The following is a 26,321-nucleotide window of genomic DNA, read 5'->3' on the forward strand; positions in this document are numbered from 1 at the left end:
GAAGGTGCAGAAGACAATAACAAAGACGCTTTCTGCTACAATGTCACCTTAGCTAGAAATGGCTAAATGGTATGTATCCAATTTGTAACGTTATCGTTTAGAGTGAAATTGTATCCAATTTGTAACGTTGAGACTAGATCTAGCATGCGAATGAATGGCCAGATAACAAATATTGCGCAATTTATTTATTGACATTTTGATTCCTGGAAAACTAGCTAGCAAGAACATAGAATGACACTTTGAAATGTGAAAACAGATCGTTGTCCAATTACTTTCATTGTAAATTGTATCTCTCTTGCTGTTTTGAGCACGGTCACAGGGGGATTTGTCTACCTGACACCTCGCTAGAAAGGAACAAGCAAAACAAAGTCAACAAGTTCAGACACGACACCGTTCGCGCCCCAGTGTTCCAAATTGTCAAATGAATGAAGCGAAAACGACACATGATGTCAGTTCGAAGTTTTTTACCAAAGCCTTTTTTTCTCCACATTAGTCTCTCTACTTTGGAAGTGGGCTGGGGGTTTTTTTGTCACTATTTTGACGAATAGCTAACAAGCTGCTAGCCTAGCAAGCTAATGTTACAACCAAAACAACAAACGTCACAATGAAAAAAATGGTGTAGAATAAGTTGTCATTCGACATCGAACGGTTGAATGAAAACCGTTCCATTCCACAAAACTACACGCACCGAATAAAGAACATTACACTGCTTATTTTTCTAGATTGGTTAGTCTTTTGTTTCTGAGAAATCTATGAACTTACCAAACCTGTCGCCATCAAGTAACTCTCTGGCAATTACTGAAGGGGTGGGAACGAATAGTTCCAAACACGGTCATCTATTGGTAGATAAAAACGTCAGTAAAGAGAATCTCTAATCATGATTGGTGGGTTTTTGAGGATACTGTAAATGGGCCTGGTTTGGTTTGTTGATCAAACACCCATTGGCTGAATGAGCATGCCCGTTATTTCACAGGAACAGCTCATTGGTCATAACAAGTAGAAGACGATATATTCCTTTGTTATTGAAACTCACATGAATCCCTTATATTATACTTGTTGAATAACAATGTAATATCAACATTGTCTGAGTTCATTTGACAAAGCCTTGTCCGTGTTATAGTGGAGAGATCCAAATAATAAATATTGACATTATTACATGGTCAGGTACAGCTAATTACAGTTACATAATGTGACATATTGTACAACTGCGACTGAGGTTGTGGTACAATTGTGTAATTACAATCTATAACAGTTTTACATTATGTAACAATTCATCACAATCAATAGTCAACTACAGTACACACTGTATCTGCCTAAACTTGTCCATGTAAAGTGGGGATCCAGTTGTCACCCGTTGATGCTCACCATAACAGTTGCAACAAACAGATGCAACAATAAGATGCATAATAATATTGAGATTTTCATTATCAATATTTTCACCTTGAGTGAAGATAGTGCCTAAAGGAAATACGCGTAGCAGCTTCTTAATACAAAACGGTTCTTTATTGTAATGAAAAGTGAGATATAACCAACAACAGCCAATATTACTGGATTTCCTCCTCAGATATATCCACAGTTCCAGTCTGTAGTGAACATTATTCACAAAACTGCACAAAGTTATAACAATGTTACTAACAGAAAAAAAAGGGGTTTGTTCAAAAAATGAGAATACAAAAAGATAATTACTTGACACATTGGAAAGAATTAACAAAAAAAAAAACAGAGCAAACTAGAATGCTATTTGGCCCTAAACAGAGAGTACACAGTGGCAAAATACCTGACCACTGACTGACCCAAACTTAAGGAAAGCTTTGACTATGTACAGACTCAGTGAGCATAGCCTTGCTATTGAGAAAGGCCGCCGTAGGAAGACCTGGCTCTCAAGAGAATCAGGCTATGTGCACACTGCCCACAAAATGAAGTGGAAACTGAGCTGCACTTCCTAACCTCCTGACAAATGTATGGCCATATTAGAGACACATATTTCCCTCAGATTACACAGACCCACAAAGAATTCCAAAACAAATCCAACTGTAATAAACTCCCACATCTATTGGGTGAAATACCACAGTGTGCCATCACAGCAGCAAGATTTGTGACCTGTTGCCACAAGAAAAGGGCAACCAGTGAAGAACAACACCATCGTAAATCCAACCCATACTTGTGTTTATTTATTTTCCCATTTGGACTTTAACTATTTGCACATTGTTACAACACTGTAAATATACATAATATGACATTTGAAATGTCTTTATTCTTTTGGAACTTTTGTGAGTGTAATGTTTACTGTTAATATTTATTGTTTATTTCACTTTTGTTTACTATCTACTTCACTTCATTTGGCAATGTTAACATATGTTTCCCATGCCAATAAAGCCCTTAAATTGAATTGAAATTGAATTGACAGAGAGAGAGAGAGAGAGAGAGAGAGAGAGCGAGAGAGAACGATAGAGAGAGAGAGAGAGAGAGAGAGAGAGAGAGAGAGAGAAAAAGAGCGTCTGCTATTGAGAGATAGGGGGGGGAGATGTTGGTATTGAGAGAGAGGGAGAGAGAGAGAGAAAGAGAGAGAGAGGTTGCTATTGAGAGAGAGCGAGAGGTTGCTATTGAGAGAGAGCGAGAGGTTGCTAATGAGAGAGAGAGAGAGAGAGAGAGAGAGAGAGGGAGAGAGCGAGAGAGGTTGCTATTGAGAGAGAGCGAGAGAGGTTGCTAATGAGAGAGAGAGAGAGAGAGAGAGAGAGAGAGAGAGAGAGAGAGAGAGGGAGAGGTTGCTATTGAGAGACAGAGAGAGAGGGGTTGCTATTGAGAGAGCAGGGGACCATTGTGAACTACTTCTTAAAGGTACAGGTTGTTTGCAATTTATCGTGTAGAGGCAATAAATATAACAATGTCTGTGTCCCAAATGGCACCCAATTCTCTACATAGTGCACTACCTTTGATCAGGACCATAGCAGGGAATAGGCTGACATTTGGGACACACATAATCAATATCCTTTGACGTCATGGCTAAAACTGCATATTATTACGTTTCACTGGCACATGAGAACAGTTGAATTTAATACTTAAAAATGTACATTTAAGATGAGAAACACATGGAAATACACTACATGGCCAAAGGTATGTGGACACCTGCTCATTGAAAATCTCATTCCAAAATCATGGGCATTAATATGGAGTTGGTCCCCCCTTTTGCTGCTATAACAGCCTCCACTCTTCTGGGAAGGCTTTCCACTAGATGTTGGAACATTGCTGCGGGGACTTGCTTCACAACAGCATTTGTGAGGTTGGGCATTGATGTTGGGCGATTAGGCCTGGCTCGCAGTCAGCGTTCCAATTCATCCCAAAGGTGTTCGATGGGGTTGAGGTCAGGGCTCTGTGCAGGCCAGTCAAGTTCTTCCACGCCAATCTCGACAAACCATTTCTGTATGGACCTCGCTTTGTGCACAGGGGCATTGTCATGCTGAAACAGGAAAGGGCCTTCCCCAAACTGTTGCCACAAAGTTGGAAGCACAGAATCGTCTAGAATGTCATTGTATGCTGTAACGTTAAGATTTCCCTTCACTGGAACTAAAGGGCCTAGCCCAAACCATGAAAAACAGCCCCAGACCATTATTCCTCCTCCACCAAACTTTAAAGTTTGCGCTATGCATTTGGGCAGGTAGCGTTCTTCTGGCGTCTGCCAAACCGAGATTTCTCTGTCAGACTGCCAGATGGTGAAGCGTGATTCATCACTCCAGAGAGCACGTTTCCACTGCTCCAGAATCCAATGGCGGCAAGCTTTACACCACTCCAGCCAACGCTTGGCATTGCGCATGGTGATCTTAGGCTTGTGTGAGCTGCTCAGCCATGGAAACCCATTTCATGAAGCTCCCGACGAACAGTTATTGTGCTGACGTTGCTTCCAGAGGCAATTTGGAACACGGTATTGAGTGTTGCAACCGAGGACCGACGATTTTTACACGCTATGAGCTTCAGCACTCGGTGGTCCCGTTCTGTGAGCTTGTGTAGCCTACCACTTCGCGGCTGAGCCCGTTGCTCCTAGACGTTTCCACTTCACAATAACAGCACTTACAGTTGACCGAGGGCAGCTCTAGCAGGGCAGCAATTTTACGAACTGACTTGTTGGAAAGGTGGCATCCTATGACGGTGCCACGTTGAAAGTCACTGAGCTCTTCAGTACGGGCCATTCTACTGCCAATGTTTGTCTATGGAGATCGCATGGCTGTGGGCTCGATGTTATACACCTGTCAGCAACGAGTGTGGCTGAAACAGCCGAATCCACTAATCTAAAGGGCCATTATTTTGGCCATGTAGTGTAAACTAGCTCAAGAAAGACAATAATGTGGTCAAATACCATTATTATAGTGACTAGTGTCTCATGCTGCAGTACTGAGGAATCAAAAGCTTGAAGGTGTAATACTTGGTCAGCCAACTGTATTCAAAACTATCAGCCATCTTTCTTAATAACGTCTTAAATCACACAGCAGAGAATGTATTACAGTTACATCAGAGAATGTATTACAGTTACATCAGAGAATGTATTACAGTTACATCAGAGAATGTATTACAGTTCACAAAATACATGTTCAGGGACTTTAAATCACATGTTTTAGGGGGGGGAGGGGTAAACATTTTCTCATGAAAATGTACATTCTCTGATGTAGAAAATAAAAAGTTACAAACTACAATAAAGTCTGTTGTAAAAGAAAAGCATATGTATGTCAGTAATAAGATTCTTAACTCTGTAAACACCACGTCAGCTATACCAGAGTGCAATGATAGGAAATCACATTGTTCAATTCATCCCTTGAATTTTATGGCACTATTTGTTGGTACAGTTGTTCAACACTGATGTTGAAGCCAGAAAGGACATACAGTGGGGAAAAAAAGTATTTAGTCAGCCACCAATTGTGCAAGTTCTCCCACTTAAAAAGATGAGAGAGGCCTGTAATTTTCATCATAGGTACACGTCAACTATGACAGACATATTGAGATTTTTTTTTCCAGAAAATCACATTAGGATTTTTTATGAATTTATTTGCAAATTATGGTGGAAAATAAGTATTTGGTCACCTACAAACAAGCAATATTTCTGGCTCTCACAGACCTGTAACTTCTTCTTTAAGAGGCTCCTCTGTCCTCCACTCGTTACCTGTATTAATGGCACCTGTTTGAACTTGTTATCAGTATAAAAGACACCTGTCCACAACCTTAAACAGTCACACTCCAAACTCCACTATGGCCAAGACCAAAGAGCTGTCAAAGGACACCAGAAACAAAATTGTAGACCTGCACCAGGCTGGGAAGACTGAATCTGCAATAGGTAAGCAGCTTGGTTTGAAGAAATCAACTGTGGGAGCAATTATTAGGAAATGGAAGACATACAAGACCACTGATAATCTCCCTCGATCTGGGGCTCCACGCAAGATCTCACCCCGTGGGGTCAAAATGATCACAAGAACGGTGAGCAAAAATCCCAGAACCACACGGGGGGACCTAGTGAATGACCTGCAGAGAGCTGGGACCAAAGTAACAAAGCCTACCATCAGTAACACACTACGCCGCCGGGGACTCAAATCCTGCAGTGCAAGACGTGTCCCCCTGCTTAAGCCAGTACATGTCCAGGCCCGTCTGAAGTTTGCTAGAGTGCATTTGGATGATCCAGAAGAGGATTGGGAGAATGTCATATGGTCAGATGAAACCAAAATATAACTTTTTGGTAAAAACTCAACTCGTCGTGTTTGGAGGACAAAGAATGCTGAGTTGCATCCAAAGAACACCATACCTACTGTGAAGCATGAGGGTGGAAACATCATGCTTTGGGGCTGTTTTTCTGCAAAGGGACCAGGACGACTGATCCGTGTAAAGGAAAGAATGAATGGGGCCATGTATCGTGAGATTTTGAGTGAAAACCTCCTTCCATCAGCAAGGGCATTGAAGATGAAACGTGGCTGGGTCTTTCAGCATGACAATGATCCAAAACAAACCGCCCGGGCAACGAAGGAGTGGCTTCGTAAGAAGCATTTCAAGGTCCTGGAGTGGCCTAGCCAGTCTCCAGATCTCAACCCCATAGAAAATCTTTGGAGGGAGTTGAAAGCTGAACATAGTTGACGTGTACCTATGATGGAAATTACAGGCCTCTCTCATCTTTTTAAGTGGGAGAACTTGCACAATTGGTGGCTGACTAAATACTTTTTTTCCCCCACTGTAGTTCCCCTGGGTATCCCCTAGCCTACAATGTACAATGTACAATAAGTAACAGCCTTTACTCAAAGTTATGTCAACATGAGAACATCAAATTATTAACACTTTAATGTTTTAGGTATGGATGGTCGTGATTTGTTTACACAATCATAATCTAGCAGGGATGGAATGACCTTTGGCACAAGATTTTTTGAAGAAATATGACATTATCAGATAATCTGAAAAGGCCAATTTATATTTTACATAACATAATAGTGATCAATAATATACAAACAAGTGACTTAAAATGTATTTTGATAAATTCAATAAAATGCACAAATCCAAAAAGGAAAGTTGTGAGGACAGAACTTATGAACATTTACGTTTTGGAATAACACAGATATCTTTGCTTCAATAGAAGTATCACTCCAAGTCAACGATCCTTCAAAAACCCTCGTATGTCATCTGGAATCGATCCTGTACGTTTCTTCCTACCTATCTAACATACTGTGTTTCCTGTTTCTGAAAGAAAGCAATACTTGACAAAGGTAGTTCTGGAAAAGTTACACATAAAGTGACAAGACTTTTTCCACTTTCCACCAACCAATTTATCACGTCTTCATCGTCATAGTGCATCTCACTGTCTTTTTCCCCTTCTGGTTTTCATGGGTTTATCTCAATGTCAGTGGTGCTACATTCAAACAGAGTAAGCAGCTGCTCTTCGTAATTTGCAATGTTTCTCTTCATGATGTCCATGCAGGGGCCCAGCAACCTCTCAAACGCCTGCACGTCCATAACTGGTAAACACAAGAGGAGCGGTCATGTCATGGACTGAAACAGGAAGTCAAAACACAACATACAGTCATGTCATGGACTGAAACAGGAAGTCAAAACACAACATACAGTCATGTCATGGACTGAAACAGGAAGTCAAAACACAACATACAGTCATGTCATGGACTGAAACAGGAAGTCAAACAGAACATACGGTGTAGTGAAGGCAGTACCTAAACACTTGACGCTTCCCACAGCATAAGCTGAAGCAGCTCTGGGTTTGTTCGTGACGAGGGCCAGTTCTCCAAAGTACTGCCCCCTGGAGCATGTAGCTATATCCACATCCTCCTGGTCCTTTTTCGTCTAGAGAGAAGACATAAGAAAGCAACATAAAAACCCACAAATCTATCCAAAGTAAACAGAATTTATTTTGATGGTGCGTACATTAACTACTTTTATAAACAATCTTCACAGACATTTCATATACAAAAATCTGTAATGTCTTAGAACGACGCAAACTTACCCTGGTTCTCTTCATGGTGATTCTAACTTGACCAGATTCAACTATATAAAAACAATCTGCTAGATCACCCTGTAACAGAAGATACAGGATTATGTTATGAGAGTGTTCAAATGGAGAATAGCAAATACATAACAAAGAATGACTGAAATAAGTCTGTTCTAGTTAGAGATCGGGAACATTTAATACTAACATACAAATGGTGGGATCAATTAGAATTTAAGATTGAGATATATAAAATACCTGAGCGATAATCTGTTCTCCATCGCTGAAGGCTTTAGAAGACAACACATCCACCACCTTCATTCTCTCTGAAAGCTGTGGAAAAGTGGGTTTGAGATTGGTTTAAAATTGGTTTGAATGGATCAGTCGGTTTTACTTTTAAAAAACACTTTTGATTCTACTGGTAAAGAGAAAGAAAGTAGCAAAGTCTCAGACCTGGTTGTGCCGTCTTGCCAAATCATATGGTCATTGTCATGCTAAACAACCATAGGAGTTGGCTAAACAGCACAAGCAGGTTTGGGACCAGGCTTTACAGAACAAACAGGAAGATATATCTATACTGTACCTCTAATGATGTTAACAGTGGAAGTGATTCAATGAACTCCTCGTACAGTCTCCTCTTCAACGCGTTGTTCTTCACTATGATCCTCCTGAATGTCAGACGATCCTGCAGACAACAGAGTATATAATCATTTCTAACAGTAGGATGAAAACAACAGAGTATATCATCATTTCTAATGGTAGGATGAAAACAACAGAGTATATAATAATTTCTAATGGTAGGATGAAAACAACAGAATACATCAATAATTTCTAATGGTAGGATGAAAACAACAGAGTATATAAATCATTTCTAATGGTAGGATGAAAACAACAGAGTATATCATCATTTCTAATGGTAGGATGAAAACAACAGAGTATATCAATGATTTCTAATGGTAGGATGAAAACAGAGTACATCAATGATTTCTAATGGTAGGATGAAAACAGAGTATATCAATCTATTCTAATGGTAGGATGAAAACAACATTTACATTTTTGTCATTTAGCAGACGCTCTTATCCAGAGCGACTTACAGTTTTTTTTATACTGGCCCCCCATGGGAATCGAACCCACAACCCTGGCGTTGCAAACGCCATGCTCTATCAACTGAGCTACATCCCTGCCGGCCATTCCCTCCCCTACCCTGGACGACGCTGGGCCAATTGTGCGCCGCCCATGAGTCTCCCGGTCACGGCCGGCTGCGACAGAGCCTGGATTCGAACCAGGATCTCTAGTGGCACAGTTAGCACTGCGATGCAGTGCCTTAGACCACTGCGCCACTCAGGAGCTCACAGAGTATATCAATAATTTCTAATGGTAGGATGAAAACAACAAGTCATGTCGATGTCTGGCAATGGATATAGATCTCATTCCGTCAGTAGAGGATGCCTGGTTGTTCTTTAAAAGTAATTTCCTCTCAATCTTAAATAAACATGCCCCATTCAAAAAATACAGAACTAAGAACAGATATAGCCCCTGGTTCTCCTCAGACTTGACTGCCCTTGACCAGCACAAGCATCAAATAGCCCCCGCGATATGCAACTTTTCAGGGAAGTTAGGAACCAATATACACAAGCAGTTAGGAAAGCAAAGGCTAACTTTTTCAAACAGAAATGTGCATCCTGTAGCACTAACTCCAAAAAGTTTTGGGACACTGTAAAGTCCATGGAAAATAAGAGCACTTCCTCCCAGCTGCCCACTGCACTGAGGCTAGGAAACACTATCACCACCGATAAATCTACAATAATCGAGAATTTCAACAAGCATTTTGCTACAGCTGGCCATGCTTTCCACCTGGCTACCACTACCCCGGCCACCAGCTCTGCACCCTCCGCTGCAACTTGCCCATGCCCCCCCCGCTTCTCCTTCACACAAATCCAGACAGCTGATGTTCTGAAAGAGCTGCAAAATCTGGACCCCTACAAATCATCTGGGCTAGACAATCTGGACCCTTTCTTTCTAAAACTAGCCGCCGAAATTGTCGCAACCCCTATTACTAGCCTGTTCAACCTCTCTTTCGTAACGTCTGAGATCCCCAGAGATTGGAAAGCTGCCGCGGTCATCCCCCTCTTCAAAGGGGGTGACACTCTAGATCCAAACTGTTACAGACCCATATCCATCCTGCCCTGCCTTTCAAAAGTTTTTGAAAGCCAAGTTAACAAACAGATCACTGACCATTTCGAATCCCACCGTACCTTCTCCGCTATGCAATCCGGTTTCCGAGCTGGTCATGGGTGCACTTCAGCCACGCTCAAGGTCCTAAACGATATTATAACCGCGATCGATAATAGACAGTACTGTGCAGCCGTTTTCATTGACCTGGCCAAGGCTTTCGACTCTGTCAACCACCGCATTCTTATTGGCAGACTAAATAGCCTTGGTTTCTCAAATGACTGCCTCGCCTGGTTCACCAACTACTTCTCTGATAGAGTTCAATGTGTCAAATCGGAGGGCCTGTTGTCTGGACCTATGGCAGTCTCTATGGGGGTGCCACAGGGTTCAATTCTTGGGCCGACTCTTTTCTCTGTGTATATCAATGACGTCGCTCTTGCTGCTGGTGACTCTCAGATCCACCTCTACGCAGACGACACCATTTTGTATACATCTGGCCCTTCATTGGACACTGTGTTAACAAACCTCCAAACGAGCTTCAATGCCATACAACACTCCTTCAGTAGCCTCCAACTGCTCTTAAACACTAGTAAAACTAAATGCATGCTCTTCAACCGAACGCTGCTTGCACCCGCCCACCCGACTAGAATCACTACTCTCGACGGGTCTGACCTAGAGTATGTGGACAACTACAAATATCTAGGTGTCTGGTTAGACTGTAAACTCTCCTTCCAGACTCACATTAAGAATCTCCAATCCAAAGTTAAATCTAGAATCGGTTTCCTATTTCGCAACAAAGCCTCCTTCACTCATGCTGCCAAACATGCCCTCGTAAAACTGACTATCCTACCGATCCTTGACTTCGGCGATGTCATTTACAAAATAGCCTCCAACACTCTACTCAGCAAATTGGATGTAGTCTATCACAGTGCCATCCGTTTTGTCTCCAAAGCCCCATATACTACCCACCACTGTGACCTGTACGCTCTTGTTGGCTGGTCCTCACTACATATTCGTCGCCAAACCCACTGGCTCCAGGCCATCTATAAATCACTGCTAGGCAAATCCCCGCCTTATCTTAGCTCATTGGTCACCATAGCAACACCCACCCGTAGTATGCGCTCCAGCAGGTATATCTCACTGGTCATCCCCAAAGCCAACACCTCCTTTGGCCGCCATTCCTTCCAGTTCTCTGCTGCCAATGACTGGAACAAATTGCAAAAATCTCTGAAGCTGGAGACACTTATCTCCCTCACTAACTTTAAGCATCAGTTGTCAGAGCACCTTACCGATCACTGCACCTGTACACAGCCCATCTGAAATTAGCCCGCCCAACTACCTCATCCCTATATTGTTATTTATTTTGCTCATTTGTACCCCAGTATCTCTATTTGCACATCATCTCTTGCACATCTATCATTCCAGTGTTAATACTAATTGTAATTATTTTGCACTATAGCCTATTTATTGCCTTACCTCCATAACTTGCTACATTTGCACACACTGTATATATATATTTATTTCTGTTGTATTTTTGACTTTGTTTTGTTTTACCCCATATGTAACTCTGTGTTGTTGTTTTTATCGCACTGCTTTGCTTTATCTTGGCCAGGTCGCAGTTGTAAATGAGAACTTGTTCTCAACTGGTTTACCTGGTTAAATAAAGGTGAAATAAATACATTTAAAAAAATGGTGAAAGATACACTGAGTATCCCAAACATTAGGAACACTTTCTTTATATTGAGTTGTCGAAGATGTGGATATCGATTAAGGCAGCCCCCCGCACCTCTCTGATTCAAAGGGGTTGGATTAAATGTGGGAGACACATTTCAGTTGAATGCATTCAGTTGTACAACTGACTAGGTATCCCCCTTCCCCTACTACCATAACCCCGTTCAAAGGCCCTTAAATCTTTGGTCTTGCCCATTCACTCTCTGAATCGCACACATACACAATCCATGTGTCAATTGTCTCCAGGCTTAAAAATCCTTCTTTAACCTGTCTCCTCCCCTTCATCTACACTGCTTGAAGTGGATTTAACAAGTGACATCAATAAGGGATCATAGCTTTCACCTGGATTCACCTGGTCAGTCTATGTCATGGAAAGAGCAGGTGTCCTTAATGTTTTGTGCACTCAGTGTATATTCAAGACACACACAGTCCACAATTTGTGATTGTTTTGTTTACTAGTACAGTACTCCATTACCACTCCTAGAGTTTCTTTTAAAATGTTGTACCTGTGTCCAACATAATATTTTCCAGCAGAGGGAGCTGTATCTTTAACAAATGTCAAGATTTTCCCAAAACAAATCAGCAGAAGTATTATTATATCATGTAATTCTATAATGGTCTGGGAGCATCTGGGGTTAATCACCTGGGAAAGGACACATGTGCTGCTAATGTACAGTCCAACGTTTATAGCTCAGTGAGTATGGATTCTAGGAAGCACTTTGTACAAAACAGGGGCTTTTACCTCACTGAGTTTTCTTAGCTGTTTCTCGACAGCTGAATACACTGAGACAGCATTCCGGCAATGTAGCCATTGGAGCATCATTTACCCATAAGCAACTTACAGTAGAGTGAGTGCATATAAGTGAACGTGATCCCTGACACATTGCCAACTGAGACATTCCTCACAATGCCAGTCTCCCAGTAAACTGGCAGACAACTGCTACCCCATCATAGAATATGCACGGTTCAGTACTGTCTGGTACTGCATGTGCTATGAGAAACCGTTTAGGGAACAGAAGAGCATCCACTCACAAGGCACCAGAGGGCTCCGGCCGAGGTGGCGACGATGGTAGCAGCCCTGGGGGTGTTGTACATCAGGGCCAGCTCCCCAAAGCTCCCCCGGTTATCATAGGCCCCCACAGTCTTCTCTACACCATCAACCCTCATATAGATGTCAAAGGTCCCTCTGTGAGAGAGAGAGAGAGAGAGAGAGAGAGAGAGAGAGAGAGAGAGAGAGAGAGATACAGACATTATCATCCTACAAGAAACATGGTATAGAGGAGATGGACCCAATGGTTGCCATCTAGGTTACAGAGAGCTGGTAGTCCCATCCACCAAACTACCAGGTGTGAAACAGGGAAAGGACTCAGGGGGTATGCTAATTTGGTATAGAGCAGACCTAACTCACTCTATTAAAATTAATCAAAACAGGAACATTTTACATTTGGCTAGAAATTCAAAAGGAAATGATTTAAATGTCCTCCTGTGTGCTACCTATATCCCCATACTTTAATGAAGACAGCTTCTCCATCCTGGAGGGAGAAATCAATCATTTCCAGGCCCAGGGAGCCTGGAAATGCTCAATTGGTAGAGCATGGCGCTTGTAACGTCAGGGTAGTGGGTTCGATCCCCGGGACCACCCATACGTAAAACTGTATGCACACATGACTGTAAGTCGCTTTGGATAAAAGTGTCTGCTAAATGGCATATTATTATTATTATGTACTAGTCTGTGGCGAACTGAATGCCAGAACTGGACAAGAACCTGACACCCTCAGCACACAGGGGGACAAACACCTACCTGGAGGTGACAGCATTCCCTCCCCCATATGCCCCCCTAGGCACAATTACGACAACATAACCAACAAATACGGGTCACAACTCCTGCAGCTCTGTCGCACACTGGGTATGTACACAGTCAATGGTAGGCTTCGAGGGGACTCCTACAGTAGGTACACCTATAGCTCATCTCTTGGCAGTAGTAATGTAGACTACTTTATCACTGACCTCAACCCAGAGTCTCTCAGAGCGTTCACAGTCAGCCCACTGACACCCCTATCAGATCACAGCAAAATCAAAGTCTACATGAACAGAGCAATACTCAATCATGAGGCATCAAAGCCAAAGGAACTGAATAATATTAAGATATGCTATAGATGGAAGGAAAGTAGTGTGGAAACCTACCAAAAAACAATTAGGCAACAACAAATTCAATCCCTTTTAGACAACTTCCTGGACAAAACATTTCACTGTAATAGTGAAGGTGTAAACTCGGCAGTAGAAAACCTAAACAGTATATTTGACCTCTCAGCTTCCCTATCAAATCTAAAAATGTCAAACAGAAAACTGAAGAAAATTAACAACAATGACAAATGGTTTGATGAAGAATGCAAAAACCTAAGAAAGAAATTGAGAAACCTATCCAACCAAAAACATAGAGACCCAGAAAACCTGAGTCTATGCCTTCACTATGGTGAATCACTAAAACAATACAGAAATACACAACGGAAAAAGAAGGAACAGCACGTCAGAAATCAGCTCAATGTAATTGAAGAATCCATAGACTCTAACCACCTCTGGGAAAATTGGAAAGAACTAAACAAACAACAACACAAAGAGTTATCTATCCAAAATGGAGATGTATGGGTAAACCACTTCTCCAATCTTTTTGGACCTATAATAAAGAACAAACAGCAAAAACATATATATGATCAAATACAAATCTTAGAATCAACTATTAAAGACTACCAGAACCCACTGGATTCTCCAATTACATTGAATGAACTACAGGACAAAATACAAACCCTCCAACCCAAAAAGGCCTGCGGTGTTGATGATATCCTCAATGAAATTATCAAATATACAGACCACAAATTCCAATTGGCTATACTGAAACTTTAACATCATCCTTAGCTCTGGCATCTTCCCAATATTTGTAACCAAGGACTGATCACTCCAATCCACAAAAGTGGGGACAAATATGACCCCAATAACTACCGTCGGATATGCGTCAACAGCAACCTCTGCATTATCATTAACAGCAGACTCAGACATTTCCTCACTGAAAACAATGTACTAAGCAAAAGTCAAATTGGCTTTTTACCAAATTACCGTACAACAGACCACGTATTCACCCTGCACACCCTAATTGACAAACAAACAAACCAAAACAAAGTCTTCTCATGCTTTGTTGATTTCAAAAAAGCTTTTGACTCAATTTGGCAAGAGGGCCTGCTATACAAATTGATGGAAAGTGGTGTTGGGGGAAAAACATACAACGTTATAAAATCCATGTACACAAACAACAAGTGTGGGGTAAAAATTGGCAAAAACATACACATTTCTTTCCACAGGGCCGTAGGGTGAGACAGGGATGCAGCTTAAGCCCCACCCTCTTCAACATATATATCAACGAATTGGCGAGGGCACTAGAACAATCTGCAGCACAAGGCCTCACCCTACTAGAATCTGAAGTCAAATGTCTACTGTTTGCTGATGATCTGGTGCTTCTGTCCCCAACCAAGGAGGGCCTACAGCAGCACCTAGATATTCTGCACAGATTCTGTCAGACCTGGGTCCTGACGGTAAATCTCAGTAAGACAAAAATAATGGTGTTCCAAAAAAGGTCCAGTTGCCAGGACCACAAATACAAATTCCATCTAGACACCATTGGCCTAGAGCAGGGTTCTTCAATTCCGGTCCTGGAGGGCCGAAACACCTCTGTTTTTCATCCTCCTTCCTTCTAATCAGGGGCTAATTCAGACCTGGGACACCAGGTGAGTGCAATTAACTACCAGGTAGAAATAAAAAACAGAAGTGTTTCAGCCCTCCAGGACCGGAATTGAAGAACCCTGGCCTAAAGCATACCTCGGCCTAAACATCAGCGCCACAGGTAACTTCCACAAAGCTGTGAACGATCTGAGAGACAAGGCAAGAAGGGCCTTCTATGCCATCAAAAGGAACATACAATTTGACATACCAATTAGGATCTGGCTAGAAATACTTGAATCAGTTATAGAACCCATTGCCCTTTATGGTTGTGAGGTCTGGGGTCCACTCACCAACCAATAATTCATGAAATGGGACAAACACCAAATTGAGACTCCAAAAAATATCCTCAGTGTACAACGTAAAACATCAAATAATGCATGCAGAGCAGAATTAGGCCGATACCCGCTAATTATCAAAATCTAGAAAAGAGCCATTAAATTCTACAACCACCTAAAAGGAAGCAATTCCCAAACCTTCCATAACAAAGCCATCACCTACAGAGAGATTAAACTGGAGAAGAGTCCCCCAAGTAAGCTGGTCCTGGGGCTCTGTTCACAAACACAAACAGACCCCACAGAGCCCCAGGACAACAACACAATTAGACCCAACCAAATCATGAGAAAACCAAATGAGAATTACTTGACACATTGGAAAGAATTAACAAAAAAATTGAGCAAACTAGAATGCTATTTGGCCCTAAACAAAGAGTACACAGTGGCAGAATACCTGACCACTGTGACTGACCCAAACTTAAGGAAAGCTTTAACTATGTACAGACTCAGTGAGCATAGCCTTGCTATTGAGAAAGGCCGCCGCAGGCAGACCTGGCTCTCAAGAGAAGACAGGCTATGTGCACACTGCCGACAAAATGAGGTGGAAACTGAGCTGCACTTCCTAACCTCCTGCCAAATGTATGACCATATTAGAGACACATACTTCCCTCAGATTACACAGATCCACAAAGAATTCAAGATAATTTTTTTGGGGGGGATAAACTCCCTTATCTACTGGGTGAAATACCACAGTGTGCATCACAGCAGCAAGATTTGTGACCTGTTGCCACAAGAAAAGGGCAACCAGTGAAGAACAAACACCATTGTAAATACAACCCATATTTATGTTTATTTATTTTCCCATTTGTACAACACTGTATATATACATAATATGACATTTGAAATGTCTTTATTCTTTTGTAACTTTTGTGAGTGTAATGTTTACTGTTAATATTTATTGTTTATTTCACTTTTGTTTATTATCTACTTAACTTTCTTTGGCAATGTTAACATATGTTTCCCATGCCAATAAAGCCCTTCAATTTAATTTAATTGAGCGAGAGGGAGAGAAAGAGAGAGGGGGAGTAAGAGAGAGAGAGAGAGAGAGAGAGAGAGAGAACACATTGTATAATCTAACAGTCCTTTCAATAAAAATACTGTGATCTTTATTTTACCAGGTTAGTCTCATTGAGATTACAAATCAATTATGTTACAGGAGTGGGTCGCAGTTCCGGAGCGATCCACTAGGTGTCATCCTCCGACAACCATAGGCACCTCCTCACTCACAGTTGGGACTAATTATCTGCCTATTGGTGTCACCTGTAACTATCTGATACACTTGTGTATTTATGCCCTCACTTCCCTGTGTTCCCTTGCTCAGTTGTCTCTGCTAGTTCCTTGATGTGAAGCAGTACGTGTCAGTGTCGGATTTTCAGGTACTCGAGAAGTGTTCTCCCTGCGTTATTGTGTTTTTCCAGTCAGAGTTAGTATTTCGTATTGTTTGCTGTCAGCCTGTTTTTTGGAGACCTATGTGCTCCTCATTTGGTTTTGTGAATAGTCCGTTATTTTGTATCCTGGTTTTGGGACCACCAGTAAAGATCCTTGTTTCACCATCTCTGCCTACTGCCTACTGTCTATCCTGCACCGCACCTGGGTCACACCTCACACCAACCCTTACACTCTTTTACAAGAGAGACCTGGCCAAAATAGCAGCACACAAGGTTTCAAACCATTTCCAACATAACACAAAGCACTACAGTTTAAAAATATAAATTTACACACTGAGCAACAAGATGGTTTGGGGAAGTGTGGTGCAACTAGCACTTTTCCATCATAGTGTTTACCCTAGCTTAAATGATTAACTGAAATGAAACTATTGCCACATATACTGTAATGTAGCAAATCTGGGGAGTAACCCCGCCCTCAGTCCAATGTCAGTCCAGAATGAAGGAAGTTAGTAGTTTCGCGAGCCAATGCTATCTAGCGTTAGCACAATGACTGGAAGTGTATGGGTATCTACTAGCATGCTAAACTACCTCTAACTTCCTTAATACTGGACACAGAGACATAAAATGGTATCCATGAGTTCATCTGACTCTGGGGAAGTAGATAAAGGGCATCATTACCAAAATCCCGAAGGATCCATTTAACTGCTGAGCCAAGAGGTCCAAACCTCTTGACGAGGTTGCTTCTACAGTATGTCAGGGATTACCTTTCAATGACGTAGAAGTTGTCACCATCGTCATCTTCATCTATGATGTGTTCTCCTACCTCAAGGAACTTCTCAAACATGGCGTCTAGTACTTGGGAAAATTGTTCCTGTGACATGAGAAAACAAACACATTACAAACTGAAACAAAGATCTGTGGATTATATTAAACTACAAGTATATTAAATTAGAAAACACACATAGTATTGAGTATTTGTAATAGTAAGGCCACATTACCCATTACATAAGCCACAGCATCATCACAGTACAGTACGTAGGATAAATGAATACTTGAACTTGATTCCTCTCTACATGCTGTTAAGAGTATTTAAAAATAACTGGCAGAAAAATCCCACAGTGCATTGGGCCATGACAAAGTTACAGGCCTCGGGCTACGGTCTGTTCTTTTTTCTGTGTACTGTTAGTGTGTGTGTGCATACATGTGCCAATGTGTGTATTTGTGTGTGTTTGTGTGGTTGTGTGTGTGTATTTGTGTGTGTGTGTGTGTGTGTGTGTGTGTACAGAGTATGTCAGTCCATTGAATCACAGCAGCCAGTGGGTGGAGGGGAAGAGAGGCCCACTCAGCCTTAAATGAGGGAATATGTATTCATTTTACCGGGTCCAGGTTTTTGAACAGCAGGATGCCTCTGCAGGCTTCCTGTAGTCTCTGCCTCTGTTCATCTGTTTTAGGATGGGTGACCTGGGAAAACACACACATGCCACTCATGTTATTCACAGAGACATTTTGAGAGGAAACATCATTAACATGATGCCACCATAACTCATGCATACCCCAATGCACTAACTCCAATACTAATCAAGTACAATATCAAGTGGAATTGAGATCCTGATTCAGAAAAGATACTTGACACTTGATGCTTGTCATCCTGTATCCTGTTGTTCCTCTGTAATACACTTTGTTTTCAGTTGTACAGTAGCACTATTTTGAATGCTGATAATGGTACAGTCACTCCTCTGTCTGTCTGGGCCATCGTACCCTCTGATCTTTGTCTTCCTCATCTTCATCAGGGTTGAACGCCTCGGCACAAACTGTGGGATAGAGGAGATTAATGAAAGTTACTACAAGACATTCACATTCACTTAAAAGGCAATGCGTTGAGCAGAAATGTTCTGTTAAAAAGACATACAGTCATTCTGAAGCCATGTTGTCAGAAAAATGTTAAACAAAATAATCTGAGCTAGTCCATTTATTTAACTAGGCAAGTCAGTTAAGAACAAATTCTTATTTACAATGACGGCCTACACCGGCCAAACACGGACGATGCTGGGCCAATTGTGCGCCGCCCTATGGGACTCCCAATCACGGCCGGTTGTGATACAGCCTGGAAATCGAACCAGGGGGTCTGTAGTGACGCCTCAAGCACTGAGATGCAGTGCCTTAGACCGCTGCGCCACTCGGGAGCCCATGTTAACGATCCAAGACTACATGGGGTGAGAGTGAGATTCTGGTGTTTCCCAGGATTTCTTCCATGATCCCACTTATCGCAGTCATATAAGCAACTGTCTAATTCTGCTGAGATTTAGAGTCTTTGTGATAAACTTAACACCACACCATTGTTTAAAGTGTGGGGTCTAAAAAAGGTTTAATCAACGTGGCATTTGTATAAACATGTAGATATTATCTCCTTCCTGTGAACTTGCTCAATGCTCCGTGGCATCACTGAGAGATTTAGTAGACATATTAAAGCCTCACTCTTTAAATAGATCAGAGAGTGAGTTAACATCCAACTGAACCAGAGGTCAGTCCTTCTACTTGTGAAAGACAAAGCACATATCTATTGTTTACACATAACCTATATTGTATTTGGCTAGACTAGACCTTAATTCAACTTTTCCATCCGAAAGGAATCACACTATGATTTTTTTATTATGTAAAATAAATATGAATTGTTTTTATATAGAGTCTGAAGACCTTTATTGATTTTATATAGAGTCTGAAGACCTTTATTGTTTTTATATAGAGTCTGAAGACCTTTATTGTTTTTATATAGAGTCTGAAGACCTTTATTGTTTTTATATAGAGTCTGAAGACCTTTATTGTTTTTATATAGAGTCTGAAGACCTTTATTGCAGTGTGTGGACAGCACTGATCTTTCTTCTTTTGTACCACACAAAAACAAGACTGGTATCCTGACCCCAATCTGAGACCTTAAAGGACGCTGGCCAGAGGACCTCTCTCTTCCACTCCCTTACCGCTGGCATGAGTCAGTATGGTTGACCAACCTAGCCCATCAGCTCCTAGATGCCTCCAGCCAACCATCATGTTACCAACCATGCAGGTAATGGTAGTCACTCCTCTGTCTGTCTGTCTGTCTGTCTGTCTGTCTGTCTATCTGTCTGGATTAATAACCTCAACCTCCCACACAAGAGACTAGGATTGATCCTCATCTCAACAGTGTCCTCCTGCACCTGGTTTGAACTCATGTCACCCTACCCATAATTCACTGATGTACTTCCTTCCTGGGCTTTGCTAACGGAAGATAGAGGCAACGGTGGTAATTCATCTCTACTATAAGCAGAGGCCAAATGGAACACAGTGGAGAAACAGTTATGATTAATGACCTCCGTGTTAATGCGTCAAATCTTTCCATATCAGTTACATTATCCAGGGGATTTTAATATCCACAACGTTTGGAGAGTTTACCTGTCCTACATACTCATGCTTACTCTTAAACAAAATCAAAAATATTATTCTGTGATTTTTACTAAAGAGTGGACCTAAAAAATTAAGTGCAGCCTGACTGCCAGCGTAACTTCAGATAGTATCCCTGAGTAAGAGGTTTGTTTTGTAGGTTGACTGCTGACTGAACGACTGCTGACTGAACGACTGCTGACTGAATGACTGCTGACTGAACGACTGCTGACTGAATGACTGCTGACTGAACGACTGCTGACTGAACGACTGCTGACTGAACGACTGCTGACTGAACGAACAGGCCAGACAGAGTTAGTGCTGTACTGTAGAAGATGGAAGATTCCTAGTAAAGCAGGTCAATTATTGAAATGGTGACGTTTCACTGCGGTGCTGACTGAATGACTGCTGACTGAATGACTGCTGACTGAATGACTGCTGACTGAATGACTGCTGACTGAATGACTGCTGACTGAATGACTGCTGACTGAATGACTGCTGACTGAATGACTGCTGACTTCAGGCTCTCTGGGTGGAGAAGCTAAACATACTGCAGCAAAAGAATATGCCTGCTAATAATGTTCAGGCTTTCGTTACAGCCCAGCAATAACACACCTGACTCAACAACAGATGTAACACACTCACCTGATGCTCTTCTAATGAATCGACTCATCACTGGAGCTGAAATAAGAGGAAAGCAAGATGTTAGGCATACATATAGGATTCATATCGGATTCATATAGGATTCATATAAGATTCATATAGGATTCATATAGGATCCATATATGATTCATATAAGACTCATATACGATTCATTTAGGATTCATATAAGATTCATATAGGGTTCATATATGATTCATATAGGATCCATATATGATTCATATAGGATTCAAATAAGACTCATATACGATTCATATACAATTCATATACGATTAATTTAGGATTCATATAAGATTCATATAGGGTTCATATAGGATTACAATCCTCTAAGGCCAAAGAAAGAAAGAGGACTTCCAATATTGCAGTGATACCATACAGAGGACATGTTCTGAGAAATGTATCAAAGCTGGCAACTGAATGATGGGTGAAAAGGACATTTATCTACTGTGGATTGTTATAACAAAATGTTAATCACAGATGCTTAATGCATATCCTCTTTCTTTGATAACTTCATCAAACCAGGTAAACCAGTCTACCCCCAAGCCATAAGACTCCTGAACAGCTAATCATGGCTACCCGGACTATTTGCACTGCCCCCCCACCCCATCCTTTTTACGCTGCTGCTACTCTGTTAAGTATTTATGCATAGTCACTTTAACTCTACCCACATGTACATATTACCTCAACTACCTCAACTAGCCGGTGCCCCCGCACATTGACTCTGCAACGGTACCCCCCTGTATATATAGCCTCCCTACTGTCACTTTATTTTACTTCTGCTCTTTTTTTCTCAACACTTTTTTTGTTGTTGTTTTATTCTTACTTTTTTTTGTTTAAAATAAATGCACTGTTGGTTAAGGGCTGTAAGTAAGCATTTCACTGTAATGTCTGCACCTGTTGTATTCGGCGCATGTGACCAATAAAATTTGATTTGATTTGATTTGATTTAAATCATAACTGCTTTTGGTCAATATTGCCCATGCCGAGCTAACATGGCTGCCATAGAATTGGTGGTGTCATGTAAATGCATCATAATACTTCAAACTGTGTCAAGTCTCTCTACTATATATTTGGCTCTGCATAACACCAGGTATGCAAGCACCCTTTGTTGGCCTAAAACTCCTAACAGGGAACAGCTGCTGAGTCCTTTGAATTGCATTTTGCTTCTCTGAACAAAATTTAATTGAGAATGAATTTAAAGCATCAATGAACCAAAGCAATTTAAAACACTTAGCTCTAAGAACAATACCTTCACATGAAAAATACATGAGGTAAGAGGTCTCATCTCACCCATGAATAGCTAGTTAGCCAGCCTCTCTCTCTCTCTCTCTCTCTCTCTCTCTCTCTCTCTCTCTCTCTCTCTCTCTCTTTCTCTCTCTCTCTCTCTCTCTCTCTCTCTCTCTCGCTCTCTCTCTCTCTCTCTCTCCTCTCTCTCTCTCTCTCCTCTCTCTCTCTCTCTTTCTCTCTCTCTCTTTCTCTCTTTCTCTCTCTATCTCTCTCTCTATCTCTCACTCTCTCTCTCACTCTCTCTCTCACTCTCTCTCTCTCTCTCTCACTCTCTCTCTCGCTCTCTCTCTCCCTCCTCTGAATATAATTATGAGCTGAGGGTTTGGTTGTGTTGTGTAAGGGGGAATTATAGATCCTCTCACGGGCCACGAAAAGTGCAGTCAAGGCTTGCCAGTAAGAGGAAGATTGAACGCACCTGACTGCACCTGTCCTGGAACAACCATCTCTCAGGGTTTGTCCCGTAGCTACATTACTAATTGTTTATAAAAGAATAATCAGATGCAGACATGTGATGGGGTTGAAGCGAGATGGAACTCAGTCTTTGATGAGCTCAGACTGTTTACTTTAGATTCACTGACTACAGAAGCCCAGGAGGCGCAACTTCCCACAATCCCATATGCATGTCGCACCAACATAAATCCGCAAAGGGCATCACACACTGTATCTCAGGGATAATCAACTAGATTCAACTAGATTGAGTGGATGGTCAGGGGGCCGGAACATAATTACAAATCATTTGTAGACTGCATTGACCGCAAGAAGCCCAAACAGATATAATATTTTACTAAGCGTAATCATTTCAAACCTTGTTTACATTTGTATACGATCACATACACTACCGTTCAAAAGTTTGGGGTCACTTAGAAATGTCCTTGTTTTCGAAAGAAAAGCAATTTGTTTGTCCATTAAAATAACATCAAATGTATCAGAAATACAGTGTAGACATTGTTAATGTTGTAAATGGCTATTGTAGCTGGAAACGACTGATTTTTAATGGAATATCTACATAGGCGTACAGAGGCCCATTATCAGCAACCATCAGTCCTGTGTTCCAATGGCACGTTGTGTTTGCTAATCCAAGTTGATCATTTTAAAAGGCTAATTGATCATTAGAAAACCCTTTTGCAATTATGTTAGCACAGCTGAAAACTGTTGTGCTAATTAAAGAAGCAATAAAACTTCTTGAGACTGGTTGAGTATCTGGAGCATAAGCAATTGTGGGTTCGATTACAGGCTCAAAATGGCCAAAAACAAATAACTTTCTTCTGAAACTCGTCAGTCTATTCTTGTTCTGAGAAATGAAGGCTATTCCATGCGAGAAATTGCCAAGAAACTGAAGATCTCGTACAACGCTGTGTACTACTCCTTTCACAGAACAGCGCAAACTGTCTCTAACCAGAATAGAAAGAGGAGTGGGAGGCCCCGGTGCACAACTGAGCAAGAGGACAAATACGTTAGAGTGTCTAGTTTGAGAAACAGGCGCCTCACAGGTCCTCAACTGGCAGCTTCATTAAAATAGTACCCGCAAAACACCAGTCTCAACGTCAACAGTGAAGAGGCAACTCCGGGATGCTGACCTTCTAGGCAGAGTTGCAAAGAAAAAGCCATATAAAAAAAATTAGTCATTTAGCAGACGCTCTTTTCCAGAGCAATTAGGGTTAAGTGCCTTGCTCAAGGGCACATCGACAGATTTTTCACCTAGTCGGCTCGGGGATTAGAACCAGCGACCTTTCAGTTACTGGCACAACGCTCTTACCCACTAAGCTACCTGCCGCCCATATCTCAGACTGGCCAATAAAAAGAAAGATTAAGATGGGCAGTCTGAGATATGGCTTTTTCTTTGCAACTCTGCCTAGAAGGTCAGCATCCCGGAGTCGAGTTTCAGAAGAAAGTTCTTTGTTTTTGGCCATTTTGAGCCTGTAATCAAACCCACAATTGCTTATGCTCCAGATACTCAACCAGTCTCAATAAGTTGTATTGCTTCTTTAATCAGCACAACCGTTTTCAGCTGTGCTAACATAATTGCAAAAGGGTTTTCTAATGATCATTTAGCCTTTTAAAATTATAAACTTGGATTAGCAAACACAACATGCCATTGGAACACAGGACTGATGGTTGCTGATAATGGGCCTCTGTACGCCTATGTAGATATTCCATAAAAAATGAGTCGTTTCTAGCTACAATAGCCATTTACAACATTAACAATGTCTACACTGTATTTCTGATCAATTTGATATTATTTTAATGGACAAAAATAGCTTTTCTTTCGAAAACAATGAAATTTCTAAGTGTCCCCAAACTTTTGAACAGTAGTGTACATCACTTTTGTTTTGAGCCAACTTTGCCGTCGGACAGAGCGGGGCACCTAGCTCACGCCAGGGAGGCAACCTGGTTCCAAATCAAATGCAAATCAACTTTCAGCCGGTGCAAAACACACCTACACTGGCGCCCAGGCGAGATTAATCTCTCCCCCTCATTGCGAAGAAGAAACTGACGTCCGTGGGCATGACGTAGCGTTTGGCCAGAGCAAGGAGTTTAGTTAGCCAGGCAAGTTGCAGCCCTGGGTGGCCTATCCTCCTAATAGCAGCCATCCAGACTTCCTCTTCAGTCAGGGTCCACGACCACTGAGGAATGGAATGCTAACCTGTCACAAACACTTTTTCCCCCCAACAGCTTTGCTTTCAGACCTACAGAGCTGTGCAATGCCAATCACATACTGTTGCATATTAAAAGCCTGAAAGGCTGGTCATTTATATGATGTCAGGTTTTCATCACTCTATTTGTTTCTTCATCAACTCAATTGGCTACGTAATAATGTAAAGGCCTACGTAATAATATAAAGGCCTACGTAATAATGTAAAGGCCTACGTGATTTTTTGAGGACTGTATAGGCCTATTTTTGCTCTTGTTCCCTCTGTAGTAACTTGGCCTACATGCACTGTATAGCGCTAATGATGTCAAATGAAATCAAGATACGCTGTCGGTTAGAGATCAAAGGCTAGACAGCTGTACTGTATCTTCATTAGTATGCGCATCAATCAGCCACCATGGCATGACCATATATGGGCAATACCGGCCCAGACAAAATCAAAGCCATGGTGTTGTTACAATGTGGCAAGCAATTCGAATGCTCATCACAAATCACTGGCTACATTCTCTCTAGGAGGCAAACATATTGCAATTGTAGGATTCAATTCCATCCCATTCTATTTATTTCCATTCCAATATTACATTGGCTGCAGAATAGAGTAGAATATCGCCGTGGTTATTATTCTTTACCAATGAATTCCTCGTCGTCACTCTCCTCGTCCTCTCCATTTTCAGAATCGATCTGCATGGCTTCGTCGATGAAATTGACCGCTTTCCCACTGGGTCGCGTGGCCGAATTTTGGTCATTGCCAAACGCGGCCCCTGTGGTCTCACTGTCCTTCAGTTGGGTGAAATACTGCAAAGCGAACTCGAGCAAATCTCCCGGCTGATTCCGCAACACTTCCACAGTAAAGCTCTGCAACAGCTCCGTCAAGCCTTCAGGAATTTCTATACTCATTCCTGATGTCAAATCTATGAGAATTACGAATAAAATGTATACCTAATGTGCTTCCAAATAACGAAAGAATTATATTCAATTCAATTCCAAATACAAGAGACAGTAAAAATGAAACTGGGATAAACGCTTAATTGCCCGATGAATGTTTTATAATCCCCGTACAATGTAGAGAATCCTTTCAATATGTTGAATGAAAATGGAATCTTCTGCTGCTCCTGCTGGCTACAGGAAACCCAAGCATGTGACCCAAGAAACCATGGCAACCACCCACCCAGGGATCGCGTATGAGAGCGAGCTGCAGCAATGCATGGGATGGCAAAAACTGCAGTGGCATGTTGTAAGCGTTGACTCATTTAATGTAACCAAACAGAATAGCCTACTCATAGCAAAAAAAAAAAAAAAAAAGTTTATATATATATATAAAGGAATACCATAATGGCACGTGATTCATAAATACACTCGAAGTCTTATAATGAATATGCATAAAGCAGCTGGCAATTGCTTCAGGCCATTCTATTCTATTCTACTCTGTTCTGTTTACAGTCATTGGTTCAAGCTGG

At 41.6% G+C, this 26,321-nt stretch overlaps 1 protein-coding gene and 1 pseudogene across 2 annotated transcripts in view; both read right to left on the reverse strand.

The window, feature by feature from the left end:
* The window catches only part of LOC311126442 (HMG box-containing protein 1-like), a 5,639-nt pseudogene extending 4,994 nt beyond the window's left edge, over positions 1–645 (reverse strand). Inside the window, exon 1 of the transcript XR_014615179.1 lies at positions 273–645. The product of XR_014615179.1 is annotated as an HMG box-containing protein 1-like (transcript). The remainder of the gene's footprint in view (positions 1–272) is intronic.
* Positions 646–6,468: 5,823 nt separating this feature from the next.
* On the reverse strand, positions 6,469–25,953 carry LOC311126441 (cAMP-dependent protein kinase type II-beta regulatory subunit-like). The gene is made up of 11 exons (XM_084200437.1): positions 25,494–25,953; positions 20,913–20,948; positions 18,612–18,664; positions 18,231–18,314; positions 17,618–17,724; positions 12,395–12,548; positions 8,043–8,144; positions 7,718–7,792; positions 7,478–7,546; positions 7,188–7,317; positions 6,469–6,977 (listed from the first exon to the last, which is right to left on the reverse strand). The coding sequence occupies exons 1-11, from the start codon at positions 25,759–25,761 to the stop codon at positions 6,844–6,846; spliced, it is 1,212 nt and encodes a 403-aa protein (XP_084056563.1). The 5' UTR covers positions 25,762–25,953; the 3' UTR covers positions 6,469–6,843.
* Positions 25,954–26,321: the final 368 nt, after the last annotated feature.

Source organism: Coregonus lavaretus (assembly GCF_964263955.1).
Source record: "Coregonus lavaretus genome assembly, contig: HAP1_SCAFFOLD_4926, whole genome shotgun sequence".
Classification (NCBI taxonomy): Eukaryota; Metazoa; Chordata; class Actinopteri; order Salmoniformes; family Salmonidae; genus Coregonus; species Coregonus lavaretus.